The 26,170-nt window shown below is 43.7% G+C and overlaps 2 protein-coding genes and 2 non-coding genes across 4 annotated transcripts; 1 reads left to right on the top strand and 3 right to left on the bottom strand.

The window, feature by feature from the left end:
• Positions 1-400: 400 nt before the first annotated feature.
• On the bottom strand, positions 401-8,132 carry CCT6A (chaperonin containing TCP1 subunit 6A). Its single transcript, XM_055794959.1, has 14 exons — positions 7,940-8,132; positions 7,619-7,682; positions 5,925-6,059; positions 5,146-5,319; positions 4,885-4,988; positions 4,074-4,184; positions 3,392-3,551; positions 3,056-3,138; positions 2,547-2,643; positions 1,995-2,142; positions 1,542-1,675; positions 1,328-1,430; positions 940-1,012; positions 401-761 (listed from the first exon to the last, which is right to left on the bottom strand). Exons 1-14 carry the CDS (start codon positions 8,071-8,073, stop codon positions 689-691), a joined length of 1,593 nt encoding a protein of 530 aa, XP_055650934.1. The 5' UTR covers positions 8,074-8,132; the 3' UTR covers positions 401-688.
• LOC114012999 (small nucleolar RNA SNORA15) lies at positions 4,327-4,460 on the bottom strand. Its single transcript, XR_003555819.1, has one exon. It is a non-coding gene; the product is annotated as a small nucleolar RNA SNORA15 (small nucleolar RNA).
• Positions 5,443-5,574, bottom strand: LOC114012992 (small nucleolar RNA SNORA22). Its single transcript, XR_003555812.1, has one exon. It is a non-coding gene; the product is annotated as a small nucleolar RNA SNORA22 (small nucleolar RNA).
• A 9,875-nt stretch (positions 8,133-18,007) lies between the features above and the next one.
• On the top strand, positions 18,008-23,278 carry PSPH (phosphoserine phosphatase). The gene is made up of 5 exons (XM_005240462.4): positions 18,008-18,326; positions 18,974-19,108; positions 20,723-20,868; positions 21,651-21,799; positions 23,092-23,278. Exons 1-5 carry the CDS (start codon positions 18,106-18,108, stop codon positions 23,200-23,202), a joined length of 762 nt encoding a protein of 253 aa, XP_005240519.1. The 5' UTR covers positions 18,008-18,105; the 3' UTR covers positions 23,203-23,278.
• The last annotated feature ends 2,892 nt before the right edge of the window (positions 23,279-26,170 follow it).

Below are 26,170 nucleotides of genomic sequence, written 5' to 3'. Positions count from 1 at the left end.
TAATAAAAAGGTTATTTTGTAGCCACTTAGCCAGCCACCTGTGACCAGGGAAGGAGACTCTTGCCTGCTGAAACCCAAATCACATTAAATCAGGTTAAAAGGGCGAGAGGGAACCAGCTCCCCTGCCACAAGCCCCACCACCACTCCACACGGGCTTGACCCACAGCCACAGCTCTGCCTAGATCGGCTGCATTGTGAGTTGTCCCCAAGTTACAAGTCCACAGCAGCATCATTAAAAATGTGCCAGTTACAAGGATGACAACATGCAACAGCTGAAACCACTCTGCAGTAGGTAAACTCACCCAGCTTAATTCGTAAGCAGCTACAACACTACAAATGGATTGCAGAACCTTCAAAACCTTGGCCCAAGGGAGGTAAAGTTTTAAGTAACGGACACATGTAAAGCACAGAACATAACAGTTTATTGGGTAAAAAGGAAAGCAACTTCAGTTGTATGCTCCAGTGAAATCAAAAATAAATAACTGATTTTTAGAGCCAAATATGTGAATGAATTGCTAGTATTTTGAGTGACCACATTTACCAAAAAGGGGCTGCTCGTTACAGCAAAGTAACCTCCATCACTGGGAGAATCCATTCCAGCTAAGGAAAGCACCTTGGGGTGGATTCCCTGAAGACATCTCACAGGGCACTGCCAGAGCCGACCACCAACGACAACAGCTGATCCACCTCAGCCTTTAAGAGAGGACATTCCAGCTCGCATGATTTCATCCACCAGAAGAATGTTGCTAGCGATCACTGTGCTAGAAATATTAAGTAAGTGGTGTTAGAACAGCAGTTTTGACATAGTTCAGACTCAGCTTCATTTCTGCCTCTCTAGACAGCTTCCTCTACACGGGACCCCTCCATTCCACAATATTCTATCCATTTCAACGATCAGACACCCACCACTTTTTAAAGTGAAAATACCGGAATATTTACCATGAATGAAGCAGTTGCTTCTTGACATTGTAATTATCCCAGATTCCAGCTGCTGCAGCTACCATTGGCTCACCTACCAAAGAAAGTTAAACAGACTTTAAATAACCAGTCCACATAAAAGTAACACTTTCCACTCTCCGATATCTGATATTACTGCTGCATCTAACACACCACTACCGTGGCCTTTATCTTCACAAAAACTTAAAACATTTAAGTACTAGAGCATGCCACAACAGCCCAACAGGACACCTGCCAAGGCATTCTGCACTGCTCTTTATTAAAAGACGACATATAGCTTTCAGCACGCACAACAACTTTATTCTCCATTGAGCCGAACCATGACAAGTTTCTTACAAAGCGCCATGCCATTAATTTAGAAAGTTCTTACCAGTGTTCAGATCAACCCCAGTGAGCTGCCCCGATTCAGCATGTTCCGTCTGAACCTTCACTAGTGTTTCCTGGGGATCGTAACCGGAGTTCTGAGCAAGAACCTTTGACAGAACAGACATAATTTCATGTTGTTAGTTAAAAGAGACCTCCAGCAGGAAAAGCAATGGGCCTCCGCAGGCTTTAAAGCCACTTTACTCAGGAGGTCATTATACCTTTGGAATGATGAGCAGCGCATCAGCAAAAGCTTGAACTCCAAGCTGGGCTCTTCCTTTTACGTTAGGTTTATGCTTAACAAGAGCATTAGCTACTGCCACCTCTAGTGCACCTGCTCCTGGAACCACGCATCCTGCAAGGGAAAATTCGATACTGAGACTTCACAATAAGCACCCATTTCAATTTAAACAGTTAATTTTTAGTGTAGTTTGGTCTCTTCCCTCATCCTCAGAAAGACAGCTTGTATCTGATCACCTAACTGCTCAACACAGTTGCCAACTGCTTGTAAAATACAAGGTGTAGGAAGAGTAACAAAAAGCACTTCACACTGAAATGCACCTAGCTCAGTGCCAGACTGCATTGGATACCAAGGGAGCCAATACAAAATTCACACGTTTTAGACTAGTTTCAACAGAAGATCCTTGATGTTACTAAACAAAGGTGGGACTTACCATCCTCAATAGCGTTTTTAACGGCACGCAGACCATCTCTTACTGCATCCTTGATCTGCGTGAGCGTATGCTTGTTTGGTCCCCTGATCAACAGGGTAACAGAGCGGGGGTTGTCACATTTCTCAATGAAGGTGTATTTCTCTTCACCCTATAAAAAACAAAGTTATGAATTTACATCATACCTTTCCTTAGTCAACATATACACGTAATTAAAAATTAAAAATTGAACAGCCAGTTTCAGATTCAGTTCTGCACTAACAGCATTTCAAGAAGCTACGAGAAGCAACATAACTTTCTTTCCATTTTCTCAATTTTACAGATATTAAAAAGCATGATATGGAAATAACGGGCAAATACACTATGACAAGAGCAATATCCAGGTAGGTGTTCACACAGAAGGGGACAATGGGATGTGAGATGCCACCAGCCTTTATTCACGCTCCAGTATAGCTCTTGAAATACTTAAGAAACCCACAGGCACATCAAAGGAAAAGCTGGCATCAAGCGAGGCATGTTTAACCTGCCTTCAGCCGAAAGCAGAGTCGTACTTACCAGTGTATACTCATAGACAAGGCCTGCATGTCCCAGGCAGTCAGGAGTGAGATCTTCCACAGAGTTCATGGCAGTACCGCCACAGGCAAGGGTTAATCTGAGAGAGAACATGTACAGCTCAGCACTTGCTTTGCATTAAGTAACATCTGAAGTCACTAACACCACAACAGTGTCTCAGCGTGCAGAAGGCCATACTTGCTAGGCTTGGAACAGTTTGTTTCTGTTCATGAAAGAGCTCTGCACAAGAATGAAACTTGCAAGAATAGGTCTCCTCTAAGGTGACTGCATGCGAAGCATATACATAGTTCAAATTCCTACATCACCCAGTGTGCTCAACTGACATTGCTACAGTTTGTACAAACTACCTTAAGTTACACCAGTGAGAGCTGGAGAGATTGAAGTGGACTTTCCAGTGCAAGTCCTTAAAGGTGGACTCAAGCCAGACTTGACTCATGGCTTGACTTTGGAAGAACAAGTTATCTTACCCTCTTCTCTCCCCAGTAACTGACCTTTCCATGTTCCTCCTTTTAGCTCTTCGCAAAGCAACTATTCCTTCTTTCGCAAGTGCATCCAAGGAAAACGGATCAATTCCCTAGAAACAAATAAAGTGACCATCAGGGTAAAAAAAAAGCTAAGACCACCTTCTCTCTGTACTAGTAAGTTCTTCCTCAGGGCTCAAAGAAGATCTCAAGTAAGAACTGTAGGCAGATGTATTTTGAAATATATGCATAAGTTTAGCTACTTCTGTCTAAAGAACTGCACAAAGCGAGTCAAACTCCAGGTGGCTTGCCAGGAAAGCCAGCATCTCAAATAATTTTTCTAGTTAGTTATACCCTTCACCTCACCTTTTGGTTGATCACAATAAATCCTTTATCTGAATCGCTACACACTCTTCTTTTCAAGTCTATGATTTTGTTCACTCTGTCTTCAATGAACTTTCTTTCTGCTTTCACTAGCTTCTCTCTCTCTTCAGCGCTTTTGTAGAAGAATCCAGAGCTCACCTCTCTGAAGGAGAAACAAAATACAAAAAGTTATCCTCTTTGCTGTAGAAATAAACTTAAGCATAAGCATCAAGCCTTTCAGCAACATTCTGAAGAAAACAAAACAGTCGTTGTCCCCCACCCCAGCCAAATCAGCATGCAACATATAGTTGATCCTGCTCCCTAGTTCACAGATTTTCCATTGCAAGAAACAAGGCATGCACTGGAAACTGAGCGAGCTCTTAGGTACAGTTATGTGTTCACTCTAGAATATAAAACTATGTCCAAGAAAGGACTTCCAGCCTTTCTTCAATAAGACAAAACAAAAGCCACTGCGATCCTCGGCCCCTCAGAAAGATTTTCTCAGCCACCAGCTTCCATTTTCCAAAAAAACAGGAGCATCACCGCTTCTATTCCACCTTCTACACTACCTGCCTTGCTCTAGAAGACTGTGCAATCCTTGGAGCTCTTATTTAAGCTCACCTTAAATAAAAGTCTTTTAAGATGGGAGCATTCTCTGCTCCTCACTTTGTTGCTGTGTACTTACGTTTTCTCATATTCTAGAGATACATTGCAAGTAAGAACATAAGCATCTTCCACTCTTTTCTTCATGTCTGGATGACGAGCACCATGATCCAAAACCAGCCCCCTGATCAGCCTGAAAGAACAAAAAACGTTTGGTGTGTCAACATCCACAAACAGAAGATAATGCGTTTCATGGAAGTCCAGACTAGTCAGAGAACCAACAGTGCAACCAATCCAACACAAACTGCCTGTGCACTTGGGAGCAAAAAACCATTATGTATCCCACTTCCAAGGGCATGCCCATTCTCATATAGAAAGCACACCAACCAGTGTGAAAAAGGAATTTATTCTGGCATAGTGTCTGACTGCATTAGCTACTGAGGAAAGCTAGCGCAGAATTCATCCATGCCACAGAGCTAAATATAAAGCCTATGGAATATCCAACTACATGACTACAATCCAGTTTCCATTTATCACATCCTGTTTTTCACTTGTAGGGAACAGAGACACAAGCCTAAAGCATAATCAAACCACAGACACTATTATTAAGAAAAACAGTATTTATTGAACATTGTTATGTAAAGTCTAAGTCAGCATTGCTCTGCTACTCAAAAATCTCTTCTCAAAGAATTCAGTTCAATGACTGTGAAACTTCTGCTTTCTAGACAATTTATGGCTGAAAACTGTATTTCTGACTTTCTTTCACCCCTTCCCTAACAAATTTTCCAGTGGTAGCTTTAGGACACCCAAGTTCTAAAGATAAAACAAAACTCCACGGACTACTCAAACGTCAGGAACCATTAAATTGAAGCTCAAGGATACTCATTACTTACGTTGTGTCAGTTTCTGATTTGTGCTTCATCTCCATAATCTCTACCATGTGGAGGTCAATAGGCTCATCTGGTTTTCTGACTGTCAGAACAGAATCTACTACAGCCTAGAATAGAGGAGGGGGAAAAAAAGGCCCCAATTGACCATTAGTCTTCCAAAGTGCAAGTTCCTATCTTTCTGTTTACCCTTCACTCAAGTAACAATTGCAGCACTTTGAAACCTGGACCTCTTCACACAGAGGCAGAACAGACACACACACTGACCTCTGTTAGGATGTCAGCAAGCTCGGCGTGAACTTTAGTACGGAGGGATGTTCTGGCAACATCTATAAGGGTCTCCCTGTCCATTTCCTTGGTTATTTTGACCTGCTCCAAAACTTCGAGTGCTTTTTCCTTTGCAATCTCAAATCCTTCTGCTACTATTCTAGGGTGCAAACCCTAATGCAAGGAAAGAAGGGAAATCATTAGACAAAACAGTACTTTTTTCATAAGCAGAACTTCTGGTTTCAACATTTTGTGTAACATCAAAACATAGGAAATATGCATCCTACGGAGACAAGAAAATGTACTGTCCTTCTGAATACATATAAAAGGAATGCACATCCTTCCAATGCAGAGGAAAAGCACAGATTATTCTAGCACAGAACTGAAACCAAGGGAACTACAAAGCACACTTGGGTGTTCACTGTGCAACAGGAATGCCTATTCTGCAATTTACAATACCCAAAATACCTACTACCATGGAGGATCTCCTTGTTAACATGCAAGTAAAAGAAGCATTTCGCCTCACACAAAACAGACAGAAGTTAACAGGAGGTATCAGACAAAACCCTACTAATAGCTACCGTATCCACAACAAGTGGTTTTAATTTTGAACAAGTCTTTAAATCCTCTTCTCCAGCTTTTCCCCATTTTACAAGTTTTGTGATGTATTCATTTTAAGCAAAAATTTATGATCATTTTCATGTTTGACTTTTGAGTATTAAGCATTAAACAAAACAAGCTGAATGGTCTCAGATGAAGCTTTTAACTTGTTCACATACCTCAGAAATATAGAGGTCTGCCTGCTTTAGGAGTTCTCCAATGATCAAGACATTTGAAGTGGTACCATCTCCAGTGATGTCATCTTGTGCTGTTGCTACTTTTGCTATCAAGGAGGCTGTGGGGTGTTGTATTTGCTAAACAAAAATAAGCTGAGCAGTAAGTCTTACTGTACTGGTACAGGAAGCAAGCAATCTGAAATCTGCTAAACAAAGTATTTAAGAACCAGTGATGTTTTCATGATTCAGGTCAATTCAGCAGCTTTCAACAAATAACACCAATTAACTCCAACAATCACTTCCACAGAAAGTTGAATTAACTAATCCATGTAACACCATTTCCCCCCTCCAATTATGCATCTATATAGAAGAAAGTTAAGCACTAACACCCAAACTAGTCCTCAACTCATGAACTTGACAGAGCTCTTTTCTCCTTTAGGCAAAGGACGCAGCATCACAACAAGACTGCTGCTGGTACTGAAACTTATGTGTTTAGCACTAATTTAAGAATCTCTGCATTATCAGTGCTATCAGAACCCTAACTGGTTCACTATTCCTTTGGCAATTTATTTTACTCATTCTTACAAAACTAAAGAACATTCAATTAGTCTGTTCCTTGCCAGTTCCTCTGCTAAGCAGTACACGTGGTGTTTTAGCTATAAGCATCATGCCTGCCTCGCTGAACTTCACAACCACCACACGGGGCTTACTTACAGAAGTCAGCCTTTTAATATAAAGAACACATGCATCACTTAGCATCTCCAACAGCTGATTGAAGAGTATTTCAACACAGGCTGAAGCCTCTGAACCTACAGAGCAGTATTCGCATTTAAAAAGGTCAATCCTTAGTAAATGCACTAGAGGGAGATAAAATCCGATGGAACCATTTATACTGTCGTTCAGCTTTTTATCATTATTTCCTTTGAAGTACTATGTCTAGTGTGAAAGAACAGATTTAATGATTTTTTTTTCCTGTCTGCTCAGATCACTGTGTATATTAACTTCAATACCTTATGCTGAATTACAACACCTAGTGGAGTGTAGTAACTCCACATGTGCCAACAGGCCACGTCCAGCCAGGGGCTGGGGACACACTTCAGTCAGACAGCCCCAGGATCCAGGGCCCACGGTGGGCCCAGCCGTGCTACCGACCCCCAGCACAAGACCCCATGGTGGCAAGCGTTGGGACGGTACCACACCCCTCGTGTAATGGTCACCCCTACAGTGGGGATACTGGGATACAACCCCAGACTTGGTGGGAAGGCGGTGTGAGCATCACTCAGATTTAAACACTTCCCAAGCCATGCACCCATGGGGAACTCTGCTCTTAGGCCTGCTCCAGTACAACGCAAATATGGAGGTATGCTTTCTGTAAGCAAAACGGAAGGCGACAGAAGCACCAATATCACTGTTTCAACAGCCCACGTTTCCTTGTAATTTGCTAAATTAGCACACGAACTTCAGTCACCATCTACGAGCTGCACTCCTCTACCTCCCTCTCTCAAGGGGCATTGTGCTCTCAACGCACTGTGGCAAATACCCCAGAAACACAGGGTGGGGGCAGCAGGGGACGTGGCTGTCCCTCAGCCTCAGGCACTCCAAGGCCATGCCAGCAGGCTCCTGCCCCCCTAACCCCCCCCCCCCCCCCCCGCGGCCCCCCAAGGCGCCCACCCCCGCCAGGGCACGAACCAGCTCACCATTTCCTGCAGCAGCACGTTGCCATCTTTGGTCAGCTTGATGTCCCCCGCCCCCGACACCAGCCTGCGGGCGACACCAGGCGGGTGAGCAGGCCCCCGGGCCCCGCCACGTGTGGCCGGCCCTAGGCCCGCACCGCTCCCTCCCCACCCAGCCAGCCCCACCCGGCCGGGCGGCCTCCGCCTTTGTTCCCAGCCGCATGGCGGCCCCCCGGAGCGCCCCCCCCCGCCTCGCGCGTCTCCTCAGGCCGTAACGGCCGCCCGCGCACTGAAGCGCCTGCCCCACCCCCCGACCCCAAGGGGAGGCGCGGGGGGTTCCCTCACATCTTCATGGTGCCCTTGGGGCCCAGGTTGGTCCGCAGCACGTCCTGCAGCCCGCGGGCCGCGCTGATGTTCACCGCCAGCGCGGCCTGGGCACGGGCTACCTCCGCCTTGGGGTTGAGCGCCTTCACCGCCATTGCCGCCGCACCGCTCCGCGCTGGGCCAGGCCGCGCCGCGCCGGGCGGGACGAGCCGGGGGGCGGGGCCTACTACCCCTCTCGACCCGCCCCTTCTAGAACACTCGGCGGTGCGCGCACGCCTATTGACCCGCTGGCGCGCCGCTCGCCTTCCCATTGGCTGCGGCGCCTGTCGCTCCGGCGGCCCGCTCCCGCCCCGCGGCGGGGGCACCGTTGGGGCGCAGCGATTGGATGGCGCTGGCGCCTGTGGGGGCGGGCGGTGGGCAGCGGGAGCGCGCCCGCCTGAGGGGAGGCGGCTGCCGGAGGGGCCGGGCGGTACGTGAGTGAACGAGGCCTTTGAACGGGCAGGGTCGCTCGGTCCTTAATCCCACCCACTCGATGTGACAGACACCCCCCCCGGCAGGTTCGCAGAACGGTGAGAATAAATAATTAAACCCGATGATTTAACATTAGATCGATAGAATTAATAGTTAAGCAGACCGGATTAATAATCATAGGGTTTCATGGTAAAAATTCAGAGGTGAGGTTAAGCAGAAGTCGGTTTTAATGCAGAAGCTGCTGCATGGGCTGGCAGGGCCTGCACAGCCACCACAGTGCAGCCCTGCATGCCCAGGGCCTGCCTGGGCCCGAACCCTTCAAAAGGCTTCCAGAGCACTGGGACAATCTCTCCCGAGGCCACACGGAGGGTTCCCGTGAGGAAGAAACCCAGAACTATCCTTGGAAGTTAAAGACAACCTTGATGGGTGCTGGAAGTCTTTGGGCTATGTGGCCCAGGCCTTGAGGCTACGAAACGTTTGCATCTTGGTGGCTTTGGGCTCTGAAATGGAGGAATTTCCCTTTAGAGAAGCCTGAGAAGATTGTTTCTGCCATGGTTCCTTACACACACTGCTGGCACACTGCACCAAGTTTGGCTCCCACATTGCCCCATCTGGGCTTGTACCCCCAAACACCCATCTGCTACATCTGAGCAACTGGCAATACTGGGCATGAGACAACCCTCTTGTTACTTAAAGAGTTTCCAAAGGAGGGTGCCAGCCCCCAGAATAATAACGGCCTGTGGCTGCAGAGGTGTGCCTGGGAGATCCAGGCCAAGTGGTATTTGGTGTTCCTGCAGCCCGTTTGGTACAAAGAAGAAAGACAGCATTCGCCAGTGCTAATCCACCAGGCATGAAAATGGCGCAGGGTAAACCTTTCCCACTCCATCCCACTTTTTCCAGGAGGGAGCTCTGGATGCAGCCCTGCCTTTGGCAACCCACCGTAGTAGTAGTAGTAGTGCTGAGCAGCAAGTCTAAGCCTGCTGTTGGGTACAATTTTGTTGCACAGGCGTTTTTGGAGGAGCTTGGGTGAAACACTGAGTGTCAAGTGTCAGGGCAGACTCAGCCTTGCCAGTTTTGGCTGTAGGCAGTGGCACCTGCTGGGAATCTGCTTTGGGTGAGGATCTCAGGTTTCTGGGCAAAACGCCATGCTGTGACAGGAGGACTCCCATGCATGGTCCGTTAGTCTGACTTGGTCTGGAGGGGTCAGCTGCTAATATACATGGGCTTATGGTTTTGAAATGTTTTAGATGGAGTTGGTGTTTGAACATAACACCAGTTTGGAGCCCTTTTGTTTAACTGAGCAGTGCATATGTCTTGCGAAGTACTGTAATGCTGCCTCTTTAGTACAGTGGTTGGGCTTTCTGTTCTGGTACTGTAATCATTAGAAATAAACATTAAACATTGCAGAATGCAGGAAATTACAGTTGGCATTTCATAGTTGACTCTGGAACTCTGTTAATGTTTAGTCTTCACTGTTGTTGGGATGCTACCGGCCTGCTGAAACCCTAACAAAACAAACCACACCAACCCAGCCCCGAAAGGCCGCAGTGCTAACATTTGAAGTGCCTAGATGCAATGGCCGGTTCAAACACCTGAATCCCCAGCTCTCTCCTGGATTCTGTAGCCCCCAGGTCACACAAAAATAGTTTGCTGTTCTTGCTTCTCTGGTTTGTAATTTTTTTGCCTTGGTCCTCTCTCGGTGCTGTTCACAGTAGAGGGCAGCCTTGTCAAACCCGTAAGCATACCAGCAGGCACGTTGCATTTTATGTTTTCCTTGTTGCTGTTCTGCGACTCCCGTGGAAAGGCAGGAATTACCCATCCTGAACACCTGCGATGCATGGGGCTAGCTGTTGACGCTGATTCAGGTTTGTGAGAGGAATTATTACTGTAGGAAAACAAAGCAGTTGTTCTGGGAAGATGTAGTTTGAATTTTGGATGGGGTTGAGGGGGAGGACGACACAGAAAGCCATTTTCAAAGATACTCTAGCCCTTCATGTAGGTGGTCTCTTGTTTTTTGTACAAATGGAGAAGTTTTGTTGTCATGTACAAGACTTTAGTGCTGTGCTTATATCAATAGTCATGTATCCATGTGAGCTGTGCTTTTCACTCCTGAACATCCTCTTTAAGCTTCCAGGCAGACCTCTCTTGTTTCTTTGCTGGAACACATGTCTGAGGATAGTTATTTTATGGTACAGTAACATTTCTTATTAGCATTTTCACATTAAATCCCCATTTTGCCACATTTTTCAGATATCAGGACAAGCTTTTCTTCATTTTTCAGTCTTAGCTGTAGTTGCTGAACTGTTCTGCATATTTGTTTTTAATGCATAGTAAAACTACAGGGCCAGATGCTTACTAGGCCAAAGTTGTCCTTTGAAATCAGTAGATTTACAACAAATTACACCAGATTAGAATAAAAATATTTACCTAAATTAAAACCAATTTATCCATTAAACTAAGCCAAATAAAGGGAGTAAGTATCCTTCATGAAATATTCAGCAGCAATTCTCTTAGTAAAATCATGCACTGCTTATCTTGGCAAAAAAACTCTGAGATTCTCAGTAAAAGCAGTTGTCTTTCATCTTTATCAAGATCTGTTTTCATTTAACCTTATTCACAGAAATTATTTCTAAATCTGTTTTAAAAACATACTGCCCTGCCATGATAAAACCAACAAACAGTGAACCACATCAGCAGTTTTGCAGCAAAAGGGCTTGGTACTATCTTTTCCTGACGTAAGAAGTTACTGATAGATGCTCATGTTGACAAATGGTCATGTACTGAGAACTTCTGAAAAAACTTCAAGGCATGCACGGGAGGAGAGGCACACAAGGCTATTGATTTTAATTAATGCATGTGATTTTGAGGGGTAATACTGCCAGAATGGCAAAACCAATCATGCATGGAATGTGACTGGTGCAGCCAGTGGTGCAGAACAGTCTTTCAAGACAGGCAGCAGTTTAAGACTCCTATCACAAGCAAATGAAAGATGCTAACCCAGCTAAATCAGCCTTTCTTGACCTTGAACCAAACAACAGGCTTCACAGTTCAGGTTGGCAGTCTCCTAACCAGTGTCCACAGTAATATCTGAGGGAAGCTCTTCTGTGGGATGCCAAAACGTGAGCAAGACAAGTTCTGCAATTTTCATGTTGCTTTTGACAACATTGCATTTGGGGAAACAAAACAGAGCCTTATCATAAGCAGAAGTTTAAATTTTGCCTTCAGAGCTTTTGATGAATTTTGATTTGATTTTTGGTGTAACATCGCACGCACCGATGCACTAAGTTTAAGGCAAAATGCAATATTGCAATCTTAACTCACAAAAACTTTTCATCTCATCCACAGTGAAAGAAAACAGCATCCCTGCCTCGCCTCTGATTTCACCAGGAGAAACTCCTGCTTGCTGCTTGTCAGAGCCCCCTGGGCGGCTCTTGGCCCTCGCCCTCCTGTGCCGGCGCTCTGTGTGAAGTGAGGCAAGTTTGCCGGGACCCGTCCTGCGCTCCATGCCCGTGGCACAGGCTGGCTGCCGGGCGAGCAGGAGCCCCCCGGCCTGGTGCGGGCCCGCTCCCTGCCAAGCCGTGCCTACTCGAGCTGGGAGCGCCCCAAGCTGGGCCAGCGGCTCCTCCCCCGACGCAGCAAGGTTACACCTCTCTTCCCTACGCCTGTCAGTGAACAGCTGGACTTCTCTGGTTACATGTGTGCAACCATTTAAAAAAAAACATCCAGGCTGGCTTACTCAGCAGATTATAAAAGAGTGATTTCCAAAATGCGGCTTTCTTCCAGATCAGCCCATGCCGTTGTATTTATGTGACTGAAGGTCTCAGCTGATCCCTTCTTTTCTTGTGCAGCCAAGAGGTTTGCAGCAGCAGCAACAGCCACGGCCAGTGCAATACTGTAAGTCACCGGGAATGTTTTTTTCTCTCAGTTTGGAAGGGGTTGGCGTTTGGCGTATCAGATCCATAACACTGTATTTTTCTAGCCTAGGAAATGCAGAGTATCTTCTGCTGGGGCTGTGAGTGTGTGCTGCCCTGCAAGATGCAGCAGCAGTGTGGTGCCTGTTTTATAACAGCAGCATGAATGAATGATGCAATCATGTGGGGGGGGGGGATCATCATTTTGTCAGGACAGGCAAGAGGGGATTGGAGAGCTGGGAGGTGTATGTCAACATCCATCCTGCTACCCCTTTTCAACTACTTTTTAAGAGGCGCTTAAATAAATTCACTGTTAGGCACTGCTGTTCAGATATTCATGTATAAATGCAAACAATTCATCTCTTGATTTGAATACAGGTTTGTGTTACTACCTTTAAAAACTGAACAGAAAACCAGGAAGTGTGAAGCAAACTTAGTGAGTTGGACTGAACTTTCTGTTCTCACATTGAAAACCACAGAAACTCACAATTATAGATGGATGGGTTGAACTTGCAGGGATATAAACAGTCACAATTTGCTTAAATATAACTAATCTGCTTAAATGTATCCCCTTTCCTCTAAAGCTTTCAAAACACAGTAATACTGAGAATTAAGCCTCAGCACAGAAAAGCTGTATCACTATATTACTCCCATTTTACAGACACAGGACTAGAAACAATGAGGATTAAGTGGTTTGTTTAATACCATGGAAACGTTCCTGTGAACATTCTTATCTTCTCCTGTAGTGGGAACCGGTCCTGAGAAAAGTTTCAAGAACTATTTTCTCCAAATCCCTTACTCCAAGCAGCAATGCAACAGAAATAGCTTGATGTTGTTGCATTTCTGTTAAGCTCACTGCATGTTCAATATTATTCTGCTGCAGGAATGTATCTCAGTGAAGTGGTCACTCTCACCTTGTTAAACAGAGAAGTGAATAAAAATCAAAACACCAGAAACTCTTTGCAAACTAGGATATTCCCAAGTAATCTGTTTAAAAAAGATATTTTAGGTAATATTCCATTAAGATTCACTTAATCTTAATTTTCTCACTTCAGTGAATGCGAACATAATGTGAAGTAGCAGCGTGGCAGCACTTCTGAAAGCTGAAATACGATAACAAGTGAAGTCTAGTCACAATGAGGATTTTGAGATCATGTCAAGATCTCATCAAAATATACCAGCCTCAGAACACCTGGAGTTCTGAGTACCATCTCCTTGTTCCTTTTGCATTATATGTAGCAGATACTGCGGATGTTTCAGTTTTTCACAGTGCAGCAAGTGCCCTTCTTTGAAGGGTCAGCAAACAAAAAAGATTTCAGTTGTTTTCCTTTGACATGTGGTCTTACATAATTCCTGTGCTTGCTTCTGTGACTCTACCCTCTGTGTTAACAAATGGGGCTATTTCTTGTGGAAATGCCATTTCCCCCCCAAATGTCCTAATGAAGTACTTCATAGTTTGGAAGCAAGGAGATCTCATGGGAATTCCACTTGTCATTTCATTTTTCTCCATCTTTATCTCAAGTTTCACCCTAATTCTCTCCCTCTGTCAGTCTTTTCTTAGATTTTCTCTAGTCATGTCTTTGCCCATTGTTTCTTCTTTTCCCCATTTTCTTCTTTTCAGCTTTCCACCACAATATTTTATTATCAGACATGTTGAAACGTTTGTTGCTTGGACTTTTCCAGCATGCAAATGAGAGGAATAGATTACCTATCTATAGGAATAGATTACCTACCTGAAATTCAATGGCAGAAAAGTCAAAAGATTTTCTACTCACGTTTTTCCTATGGAGACAGAACTCACTATTTGTGGAAATGTCTTCTTTCTTACCATCTCATTAAAACATTGATACATTTAAGCAATCAGATGCCCTGTATTTCAGGGTAATTAATCTCTGCCAACTGTAGAGGCCTATACCACTATGGAATAAAAAATTGCTGCTCCCTCACTACAGCTGTTAAGAGATTTGTCCATAGAAAGGTTTTACACAGCTTCAGACTTTTTTGTCATGTTTCCAAGTGACGCCTACATGTGGACAAGCTGCTGTGCCTGTCCTGATTTGCTATGCACGCTTACCTGGAGGTGGATTCCAGGCAGCTTCCTCATGGATGCCATGCTAGGATGGCCCAGCGAAAACTTTGAAAACAAGGGAAGGAGCAGAACCTCTCCTGCTTTTATTTTCCCACACTCCTGTTGCCCACTGCTCAGTCAGTAATAGCCTTGCCTTATGTTCTCATTTACGCTTAGGGCTGGATAAATAAAACACTTCACAAATTACTAAAATTGGCACGTTACCATTTGGAATGGCATTTGCCAGCCTCTGGAGCTGATGCTGACCCTTGGAGCTCTGCCAACAAGGGCAGAAAAACCTTATTTTACTCCAAGTGAACCAACTTTAACTCCTGAAATTCACTTTTCCCACCAGCAAGACTCCTTGCAATAGCTGAAGCTTCCTTCATAGGTTCTCCTCTTTGCTTCTGTATGAGTTTTCCTACTTTACAATTCTTCACAAGTTCTCCAACATGTGTGGTGACACATTAGCCAAAACCAGATCTGGTTTCCAAGACTCGGTGCCCAGCTATAGCAGAAAGTGGAAAGATTTTAGCAGATCACAGGCCAAGGGAGATCAGGAACTACTGATGGTTTCTGCATTTCATAACACAGTTCTTCCCTTCCAGCTTGTCATTTTTAGGCACTATAAACCATGTCTTGAAACTCTTTTGGAAGAGTTACTGCATGGAACAAATAGAGGACTGGGTTAATGCCAAGCATGGCTCCACAACTGGTATCCATAATTCTTCCTCTAATTTGTCTTATTTGTCCATCAAAGTGCAAAGTCCACCACAGGGGTGGTATCATCACTGTTAGAGGCATTCAGAAGGGAAAGGAATATAGGAAATATGGATACCTGAGAGAAGGAAAAGTTAATGTCTCTTCCTTCCTGCTCCCAACGTGCATTTCTAGCAATAACATTTTCCTCAGAGATTAAAATTTTGAAGACATGTATCCAAAAACACATTTCAGGTTCTCACCAAGAAGTCACATCACAGCGTGGTGTCCCCACACAGTGACATTGCGTCATAATGTGGTAATGTTGCAGTGCAGACTCAGGGTAGCATGAGGCAATGTGATGGCTTTGCATAATAAGGAATCAGTGTTGGAACAATGTGACGCAAATGTCACACCACAGTGATGCAACAAGTTTGCCCAGTAGAGCAAATCTTTAAAATTGGCACCAAACCCATGGCTGAATTTTTGGTGGGCTTTCTAGATCTTCCAGGAGGCTGGAAAAAATTAATGCTCTGCCAGTTAAAAAATGTTAGTGGATGTGGGTTTTTTTAATTCCACTGCACAAATACATCTAGCAATGGCTATCAAGGGCTGCCCTAAAGTCAAAGCCCTCCTGCTCAGAAAAATCAAAATCTTCCACTGAAAATACAAACATAGTGTTGTGAAGCCAATGTCAAGTCAAGGCTAACGCAAAGTAAACTTGGAATTCACGTGTCACCTGTCTACCCACTGCCAAGTCTTAGCTCAGAACCAGTCTCTCTCAGAGGTTTTTATGTCTGTGGCCACTGAAGAGAGAGCGGTTTCTCTTACGTGCTGTGCTGATGGCATGCAACTGTATTGTTTACATGTACAGTGCAGTCTTTACAGAAAAATATAAAAACCACGTGCTGACTGCAGCAAATAATTCTTTGGTGGTGTTTCTAAGTCTAGTCCAGAATTTTACAATATGTCTGTGCATGGAACAGCTCTGATGCACCAAGAGCAGAGACTTGTCAAAGTATGGTTCAGCCCCTGTTTCTGCCCTTCCCAGAGCTGGAGTTTGTAAAAGCCCTTTTCTGGAATTTTTCCTCTTTACTGCACACCCACTCACTGTGCTTTCCAGCACACGGGGGAGGCTGAGTCCAGGCTCTGTCCTACCTTCCCACACAAACCAAACACATAGGAGGGAAGCATGGGCTGGGGGATACCTGCTTGCCCATTCTCGCTCACACCTGTGACGCAGATGAGCACTGAGGAAGCTACTGTGTCATTTTCTCGACCTTGTGCAAAAGCCATGAACCCACTTTGGCTACTATAGTAGTGTGTTCATGCAAAAAAGCTCAAGAATAACTAGAACAACCGACTCAAACAGTACTGTTTCATGGCTGCCTTGGGTTAGAATTGCCTTTCATGTGACTTGCTTGCTCTGTTTCTTGCTATTTCATATCTACCTGTTTGTTAAACAGAGATTATCTCTTACAAATATGGCTCTTAGCTGTTCACAAAAGGTTTCACCACTTAGGTTTGGTGGCTTCATTTATACAAACTTTTACCTTTCAATGAAGGACTGGAGTATTCTCATTTATTAGCAGAAAAAAAGATGACTATGTGTGCTATGCATTTTTTTCAGTGATTATGGCATTTTTTCATAAAAACTTCTTAATCTCAATATTCACCATATGGTTACTAGTCATGGGAATAAAACCGAAGGTTCCTGTTCCTGCTTTGACCATGAACTATGGGCACACAGCAGGCACCCCAGGAAACAGCATGGGTGCTTACTGCATGTGGTCCCTGATGGCTCCTGTCTGGCAGTGAGCTACGTCAGTGCTGATCAGCTCCGGTACTGTTCCACAGCGAGGTACATAACCATCACCTTCTCCATCGTCACTGGATATATTGGGGGGGTGCACAGTTTGTCCAAAAAGAGAAAAAAATACATGTTTTGGGGGAACTTGCGTGTGGAAGACAATCAAAATCCACGATATATAGGAGGAAAATAAATGAGCTTAGTGAGAGGAAAACAAAAGATAAAGGTATATAACATAATGAAGGTATATAACATGCTGTTTGATGATATTTTTTCCCCTATCCCAGAAAAAGAGAGAATCTGCTACCCAGATCAATTACACAAGACGTGTCCGGAGAGATGTCTAAAGAGATTAGAGACAACCAAACAAAAACTTTTCTAAAGATCTGGGAAGTGGGATAGATAGAAAGTCTGTCTAAGTGTACAGATTGACAAATAGTAAAGTCCACACTGAATTCCCTTATGAAAGGGTGAAGCAGAAGATGAGTAGGGTAAATACTTGATTAACACCTCGTGCTTCTGATCTGCAGGAGAAGTGCTCAACATACTTAAGTGGACAGATATAAAAGGGAAGAAATTAAACTTTTGTCAGGCATTGTTATGGAAGAAGTTGTATCATGATGTGATGGGTTGAGTGAAGTTCTCAAAGCCCAAGACTTTAATGGATTTTATAAAAGACTTAATTCCCAGTGCTAATGCCCAAATCTGTGCATTCATAGATGATGAAAATATTTACTTTGTATTAATCAGGACATAGAAAAGGATCTAAACCTTCATGATTTAGGGACAGCCACTCACTGATAGGTTTAAGATCGTTATGTCTACGGCGATCAAGCAAATACCTTAAGGGCTGTCTCCTGGAGCAACTAATTTGACACACTAGACTGGGTCTGATGAGAAATCAAGATCCATTTGAGCGGTGAGGGCAAGATGAGACAGAGGACTGCAAGTCCCACACAGCAGTTGGCAGTCTGATGGTTCAGCAAATGCCAAGTATTACAACCTTGAACCCCATGTGAACATCAATGGGCCGAGCCTGCAGAGAGCAAATCAGCAACTGACCAAAGCTCCACAGCCCACCTGTAACGTAAATTGAACATCAGTAGGCAGCAACAGCAGAGAGCAAATCAGCAACCGAGCCAGACCACCACCGCCGCTCCCTCTTTGATAAAAGCTGGCTACCAGGCTGTGCTCGTCCCTACTCGCAAGAACCAGATCAGTTGCACCAATGGCTCAAGATACGGTGCAGTACTGTCACTCAGAGAAAGACTTTATCTTGTCCCCTCACAGTAAGAAGGTTCCTAAAAGGATGGCGTCCCTCTTGGAGATGAAAGAAATCTTCCGCAATGCTGATGCAGTATGCTTTGATGTGGACAGTACAGTCATCAGGGAAGAAGGCATTGACGAGCTTGCAAAGTTCTGTGGAGTTGGAGATGCCGTTGCAGAGATGTATGTATATTTGCTCTTTACTTCGTAGGAATAGTAGTAAAAAATAAGGGTGGATAAGGCTAATCTGTGACAAGGAATTTAAAATAAGGATTAATTCAACTCTCATAGGAGATTGCTAGTTTAAAAAGGGTTTTAGGAATAGTAAGTGGAATTAATGCATAACGAATTAACTTCCTTTTTCTGGAATTATGGAGCTACTCAACAAAACAATACTGACATAAACTTTCTAATGTTAACTTCTTCAGTAGACTTAAATTCAGCCCTCATCATTAAACCTGGCTAAGCACAAACCTTATTATGAGACGGAGGAGAAGGGACAACTTTTAACGCTTCTCTGAGGCTGATGTTTCCATTGAAGCTTGTAGCAGAAGTTCTATTGATTTCAGGGAACGGCACCTGTGCCACGGTTTAGGAATACGGTGCCAGTGGCTCTGGTGCACTCACAGAGGGCATGAAGCAGTTTTCCTTTGCCTCACTGGTTCTCACAAGAGCTCCAGCCTGTGGAGAATCTTTCAGTGCATAGATACAGTATAACCTAGAACGTCTCTTACCTTGTTGGTTGTTGTCCTTCTGTAACTTAACTGTTCTTGGGAGAAGCCTCAACTTGTTAAGCGTCACCAGTCTGCTTTCTCTGGATCATCGTTTAGGACCCGCAGAGCTATGGGTGGCACTGTGACATTCAAAGCAGCTTTAACGGCACGACTAGGTCTCATACGTCCCTCCTATGAGCAAGTGCAGAAATTAATATCTGACAACCCACCTCAGCTAACACCAGGAATCAGGTAAGAAGATTTTCAAATGATGTAACAAAAAAAGTCTTCCAAAAGCATATGACATAAATCAACAAAATTCTATGACATTAGTGAGGCTGTAAGACCACAGAGGTGGTTTAGATTGCCTTGCTGCTCCATTTCTGTGGTGTTTGTGTATAAAGCTTATACCAGGAGCTTATAACGGCCTGAGACCACGTCAAATGGCTAAGCACCCATGTAAAAATAAAACAGTCTTAGGTATTTGCTGGTATTTTGGCTGGCAAGCTCAATTTCTGGCCTGAGGATTAAAGGGGCATGAAGACTAATTGGTTCAATCACATCTGGTTTTTGATGGGTGATGGAATTGGGGGAAGATTTAATACCTGGTGTGAACTGCTGGCTTGGTCTCTTCTTGCAATTCTGTTACCTCTTTGTTACACTTCTGTGTGCAGTCACACCCTGGACTCAGCTTAGGGGATCCATTGTTCAGAGCTACTCATTCTGCACAGAAGTCCCTAAAAGAAGTATTAAAAAATCACAAAGGGGAAATAGGTATATATGTATCTATTCTTCGGGTTTGGAATAAGCACTAAATATTTAAACTGAAAAGGTGGGGTTTTTTCCTACTGAAATTGTTTCAAACAATTGAAACAAACTTCTTTACTTCAAAATCTGGACATAGCTCCAAGTCTAAAATATTTTTAGCACATACAGTAGTTTTAGATGATACTGTGTTTGTATTTTCTCCTTGAAATGAAGCACATGCTCAGCTTTTTCTGTAGAAGGCATAGCTAGATGTAACTACAAAGAGAACATTGTTTCCTTGTTTAGAATCACATGACTTTCCTTTTCATTCCTTCCTTTTTCTTCCTCCTTTTCATTCCTTCCCTTTCTTCCTCCTTTTCTGTGTAGCCTGCTTTAAGCCTCCACTTTGCTTTTCAGTATTTAGCATTTCTGCTGTTACTGCTACCACTTCTGCTGCTCAGCACTGCTGCATGCTGATCTTCCTGCTTCTAGAGCCAAATCCTGTAAAACTTTTAACTGCCTTCAAGCCCCATTGACATTAACTGGCTCTGAAAACTTTTGATTCCTTTTCTGTCGCTGGTGCCCTCTTCTAAATATGGCATTGATGTCCAGCGTCCAGGGAACCAACTCTGAGTTAGAAAATGTTTGCACTTTGCACACTTTTCAGCCCACTTTTCATTTTGGCACAGTGGCTTTTTCTCCCTCACATTTCCTACTTTTTTCTGCATTATAGATTAACCTTCTTGCTGTTGTTCTACTTCAGAAAAAATATGAACTGGATCTGCTCTCACTTGTTCGAGGGAACTAATGCAAACAGTATGAAAGTGTAAAGAAAACATTTCTAGGGAGCGCTTGCTTCTGAGCAACTAAACACCTGTTTGTCTCTAGACACGATGGTTTTGTTCAGCTCTTTTCAAGCAAGGTGGATGCACAAACTTGTCAGGGAAGGAAGGAAAATCTTTGGGCAGCAGAAATGGATGGAGCTGGAAAGCAGCACACATCCTACCTAAACTGGAATATCACAAAGTACGGGGCAGCCTTGTTTAGGAAAGATATATTTATAGCAGAATCCCTCGGTGCTGCCAGGCACTCACACTCAGTGATGCTCTTTCTTCTCAGGGAGCTGGTAAGCAGGCTTCACCAACGAGGTGTCCAGGTCTTCCTGGTGTCCGGGGGGTTTCAGAGCATTGTGGAGCACGTGGCCTTGCAGCTGAACATTCCAACAGCAAACGTCTTTGCCAATAGGCTGAAGTTTTACTTTAACGGTGAGATTCCCCTTAAGCCTCTTTTCTCTACTAATCAGTGCCACTTTTTTAGTTCAAACTGTCACAGATACTGGGCTTACAGATACTGTCCAGGCTACACGACCTCGTTACCAATCCAGCTAGCTCCAAGTAGGAAAATCACAAGACTTTACCAAAAACATGAGTTCAGGTCACTTTCCAGCCATATGAAATAGAGCTGTGGTTACTTTTTAATTGCAAGCTGTGCCAAAGGTAAAACATATGACAGTTTCCAACAGCAGAGTTGTGTTTTCTCTTGTCCTTCAAGTTAAAAGAGTTTATTACGCTTACCTGCTTTCAGCAGCAAACTTCTTTGACTTTGACTTTGATGTATGTATGGAGACGGATGCACTTCAGCAGAGCTGCTCTGGACTTTAAGCTAGTGTAATCAAGCAGAACTGTAGTTAGTGAGGTTACTCAGTGTTCCATACACTGTCTATACATCATACTGGATGCTGCTTTTGAAATGTCATCATTCTGGTGTAAAAAGAGTGACTGGGAATGGATTTGTAACACTACCCACACAGGGTTTCTGGTTTTGTCTTAGCATTTCAGGTCTTGGAAAATACCCCCCTGAAGACTTGGGTAAAATCCTAGTTTTCACACTTGCCTTCTGATTACGTTTTTGGGATGCTGATATTGTAAGGCATACAAGACTGAATGTAATTAGCTGCTTTCTGAAGTAAATACCATAGGCATGTATCTTTCTTCATTTACAGAAAAATATGCTCTGTGTCTAACTTTGTCCTTCCACTGTGTTCTAGGAGAATATGCAGGATTTGATGAAACACAACCAACAGCTGAATCAGGGGGGAAAGGAAAGGTTATTACTCACCTGAAGGAACAGTTCCACTTTAAGAAAGTCGTTATGATTGGAGATGGAGCTACAGACATGGAAGCCTGTCCCCCTGCTGTAAGTATTCAAGAACTGGAATTCTAAATTCCCTTTGAGCAAATCCTTTGGGGGCAAAAAAAGTGCGGTTTGAATTCTTTATAGGACTTCAGGGGAGATCTTTAGCATTTCCCACAGCCTGAAAGAGATCTGCGCAGGTAGTTTCAGCCTGGAAATGCCATGGTTGATTTCTCTCAGTTCAGACAATCTCCGTAAGGGTGTCAACCTCTAAGCCAGGGTGCTGGCTGGGTCTAGCAGGACTGTGACAGTCTAGGAACCTGTCACAAATCAAGCTGATATATATTATCACATCTGCCCTTTACATCACCACAGTAAGCGCTTGCTTCTGTGCAGAGGTCTTACCCGACCAAGAGCCTGATTCTGAACACTGGGTAATGGTGCTTAGTGTGAAGGTCTGGCACAGATCTGGTGCACGTTCACCTGATAGTGGCCGAGCAGGAGGGTCCATCTCACTGTGCAGTGATGATACCTTTGAAGGTACCAGCCCTGACAGGGTGAAATAATACATGAAGAGAAAGACAACTTTCTATAAACGGTCATTTCACAGAGGAGAGATCTTAATTCCTTCTCCCCTTCAGCACCTTTCTCTACATAAAAGCACCCTAATACACCTCCGTCACCAATCTGAGGGACAGATGTCCCAGCGCCTGGAAATGCCCAGGAACAAACTCTAACAGCTACAGCTGACGTGAGTTATGATGGCTGGTCCTTTACTGTTAAACATGTGCATGACCCAAGCAGCTTAGCATTTGCTTAATGCTTTCCACCTAAAGGCAAAAAAGCAGCCGTGGAAATTTTAAACACTGCACTTTCACTGCAGATGGTTTTCTAAGATGTAGAAATGATGATTGCTCCTGGTTAATGATTGAAGATATGGTTAATGTTTACTTTTGGGTATCTATCAAATGACGTAAACAGAGTTAAGATAAACAGTATAGGGATAATTGTGAGATGCTGCATGCCCATTCGGATGTTAACTCGTTCTTGAATCGTAAGGCCCTATGTTGCATCACATTTACCTCCGATTTTCAGAGAAATCTCAGATCTGAACTATCTTGAAGTTAACGAGGCACTGAGAGACAACTTCCTGAAAACTCTGATAACCAAAGTGGTGCAAAAAGAATTGTTAATGAAGTTGAAAAATTTAACATGCAAAGTAAAACAGGGGAAGAGCCAGGGAGGAATACCATAATTTAAAAATCCAGTCTTAAATCCAAACTTCATTGCTGAGAAGCTCCATTCCTTACATGGGACTGCAATAACGTATGTGCCCATTCATTCTGTTTTGGCAGGACTGCTTCATTGGATTCGGAGGAAATGTAATCAGAAAGCAAGTAAAGGAGAAAGCTAAATGGTACATTACTCACTTTGATGAACTGCTAAAGGAACTGGAAGAACGATAAATTATACAGTAAAATAATATATTTAACAACTATATACCCATTATACAATGCAATTAAACATTTATTTGTTTGCAAAGTTGTGTTCTGGATTTTTTAATAGATTCTGGGTGTTGGGTGCCTTCCTGTCTGGCCTGAAACTTGTGTTGCAAATAGCACCATTCCTCTCAATTTTTTTGTAATGAAAACGGTAAGATTTTTTAAGCGCCTTTCCCAAGGTGGAAGAAGTCAGTTATTATTCACTCACAAGTGAAGACAAAAAGTAGACAATTAGCAGTAAGTTAAAACTACATTAATGGATTGGCCCCTGGTCAATAGCACACGTCTATTATTTCAGAGTCATTGAAGTGCATACCTCTATTTATTTTGGGTGGCAAAGGAAGGGGGCCACAAATGAGAAGTTTGTCTAATCAGTAATAATAATAATTATCAATAATGTAGTCTAAAAGATAAACAGTATAAGTACTTTCCATTCCAAGGAATCTCAGGACTAGGTTAAACAGTGAACAGATCGGTAGGAGATACTACGAAGTATCAGTGATTTCATTAAAATAAGGCTATAGGAGAACCCCAGATGTCACCTGTTACTCAACACCACTGTTACCCAACCCGCAGTCTGAAAGACACGAGATGCACGCAGACCTGAGATACATGCAATATTCATCTGTGTCCAAGAAGCCTATTTTAAGGTGATTCATACAGTGGTTCCCATACTTCATTAAAATACTTTAAACTAAATTCCCAAATGGTGATTTTGTAAAGCAGTCCCACTGTTTACTTAAGTGTTACAATTACTGAACAATCCACCCCCATCAACCTACAACCTTTAAAAAACCCCAGTCTACCAATTAAAAAAATACTGCGAAACTTACTCTCTGCCTCAAGTGTGGATCAACCACCCTCAAACTGTGCTAGAAATAAATCTAACCTGTCCTAGTACTTCTCCGAGCTTCAGCGAAGGAATCCCAGTTCCGTAAGGATTTGTTTAGTGTGGCTGCAGCGTCTGATCCAAGCGGGCCTTTACACAGAAGACACTTGATACATGCTGCGTTTTTGTCAGCAAGTTCCCGACAACTCAACCGAGCGTCTTTTTAACCAGCTCTGCTGACACATCGCGGTACTGTTATTTCCCTGACTTACAAGCATCACCTCTGGTAATGTGAAAAGCTTTACTAACGTTAAAATGTATGTCACATCTGCCACTTCCTTCCATCCACGTAACACCACCACACGAGAAATGACATGATTTGTCTTGGAAAAAAAATCTACGCAGGCTCTTATCTTCTGGGTACTTAGGAATAGTCAGTCCCGGTATTTTTCTGGAAACGGAAGATTAGGCTGTGTGCTAATTCTCTTTCACCTCACCACGTATTTCATAGATAGGAAGAGAAATGAGCGATGTGCCTGCCTTCCAAATCTCGCACTGATAATCACACAGGAGCATCACAGTTTTTCATCACTTGCGCCAGATTTCCTTAATATAGTAACATTAAATCAAGGTGCAGTGAGAGAGCTCCTGTCCAATTGTTTAAGCATCACCAAGAATTAAAACAAATAACTGGTTCTGCCCATTCTGTGACACCATCAGAAAGGATATAGGAGCAAGAGGCATTAACAAAGCCCCAGCGAGGGTGACTGGCAGCACTCGGTGACACCGTCTTAACACTTCTGGCAAAAAACCTGAGGCAATAGTTGCCTGAAGTTACAACAGAACACTTAAATACGAGGGAAGTAGAAGGGTTAAAAGAAAACAAATCCAGAAACAGACTTCGGATGGCTTTTTAGAGAAAGGCAGACATATAAACAGCTATACTGAATATCATATACAGGGTTTAAAAAACTTCACAGAAGCCGAGACAGACAATAGCTGGCAGGCTGCTCACCAGAACCCGTCTGGGAGTATTGAAGATGATCGCTTTCAAGTTCTTCCTGAGAAAAATCTCAGCCAGCTCCGAGGGCAGCTCATATACAATCATGCTTTTGTTTAGTCAAGACGGCACGAGAAGGACAAGCATAAACTCCTTCTGCTCTCATTGTGTTCCTCTGCGATTCTGCTGTTTGTGTGTGTTTGCTGCAGTTTGCTAGTGAATTAAAAGGCCACTAAAAAAATATAAAATCCACAATCTAGCTAATCATCTCTAGCTACAGGCCCTGATCCTACCAACGCCGTGCCATGCCTCACTTCCAGCATACGTAAATTCCCCAATGCCACAGCCAGAGGCCCGCACGGGAGGCTCGGTCCCACGGAGATGTTAACATTCACAGCAGTGTCTTCTGCCAGTTTGAGCGCTATGGAAACACAGCGTCGTGCCAATGATTTCACAAGAGCTCTTTAGGTCTGACTGGTTTGAAAAAAAAAACACCACATATCACCCCCCTTCCAGTGGGCAAATATCAAGCCTGACCTCTAGCCCAGGAGGTACCAAAAGGATTACTTTACTTAGTGAGTGGCTAAGCTCTTTCGTCTGTAAAATACTGGGAAAAAATAGGAGGGAACAAAGCAGCACCAAGGAAATTTCCATGTTACAACCAAGCTACTGATTCACCTGAACATATCACACATCACAGTAGAGCAAAGTGTGGAGAGTAGCACGTGTCAGGCAAAGTAATACCTGGTCCTCAGCTCGGTCTCCCGACCAGGAGCGTGGGGAGGCACACCGCTTCACATCAAACCTTTTATTTTAATACGATTATTCAGTGAGGCAGGATCACTTTAACTTCTATATTCAATTTGCATGAGGGGACTTCTTTAAAGAACAGTTTGCAGTCTTTTCTAGGAAGGCTAAAGGACTACCGAACTTGAGTTTTGATTGTGTCTTCGTTACAGTGGAACAAGAATTGGTAATTACCAGAGACCCTTCCAGGCATCGTTCACTTTCCAGCCACTGGGAAGTGACCAGTTTGGAACTCTACAAATTCTGCTGTAAGAGATGCTGAAGTACTGCTAGTCAGAGGATGAAGGCAGACTTGG

The sequence above is a fragment of the Falco peregrinus genome, chromosome 2 (genome assembly GCF_023634155.1).
Source record: "Falco peregrinus isolate bFalPer1 chromosome 2, bFalPer1.pri, whole genome shotgun sequence".
In the NCBI taxonomy this organism is placed as follows: domain Eukaryota; kingdom Metazoa; phylum Chordata; class Aves; order Falconiformes; family Falconidae; genus Falco; species Falco peregrinus.
Note: the sequence above shows the minus strand (reverse complement) of the source record. Positions and strands in the feature narration are given on the sequence as shown.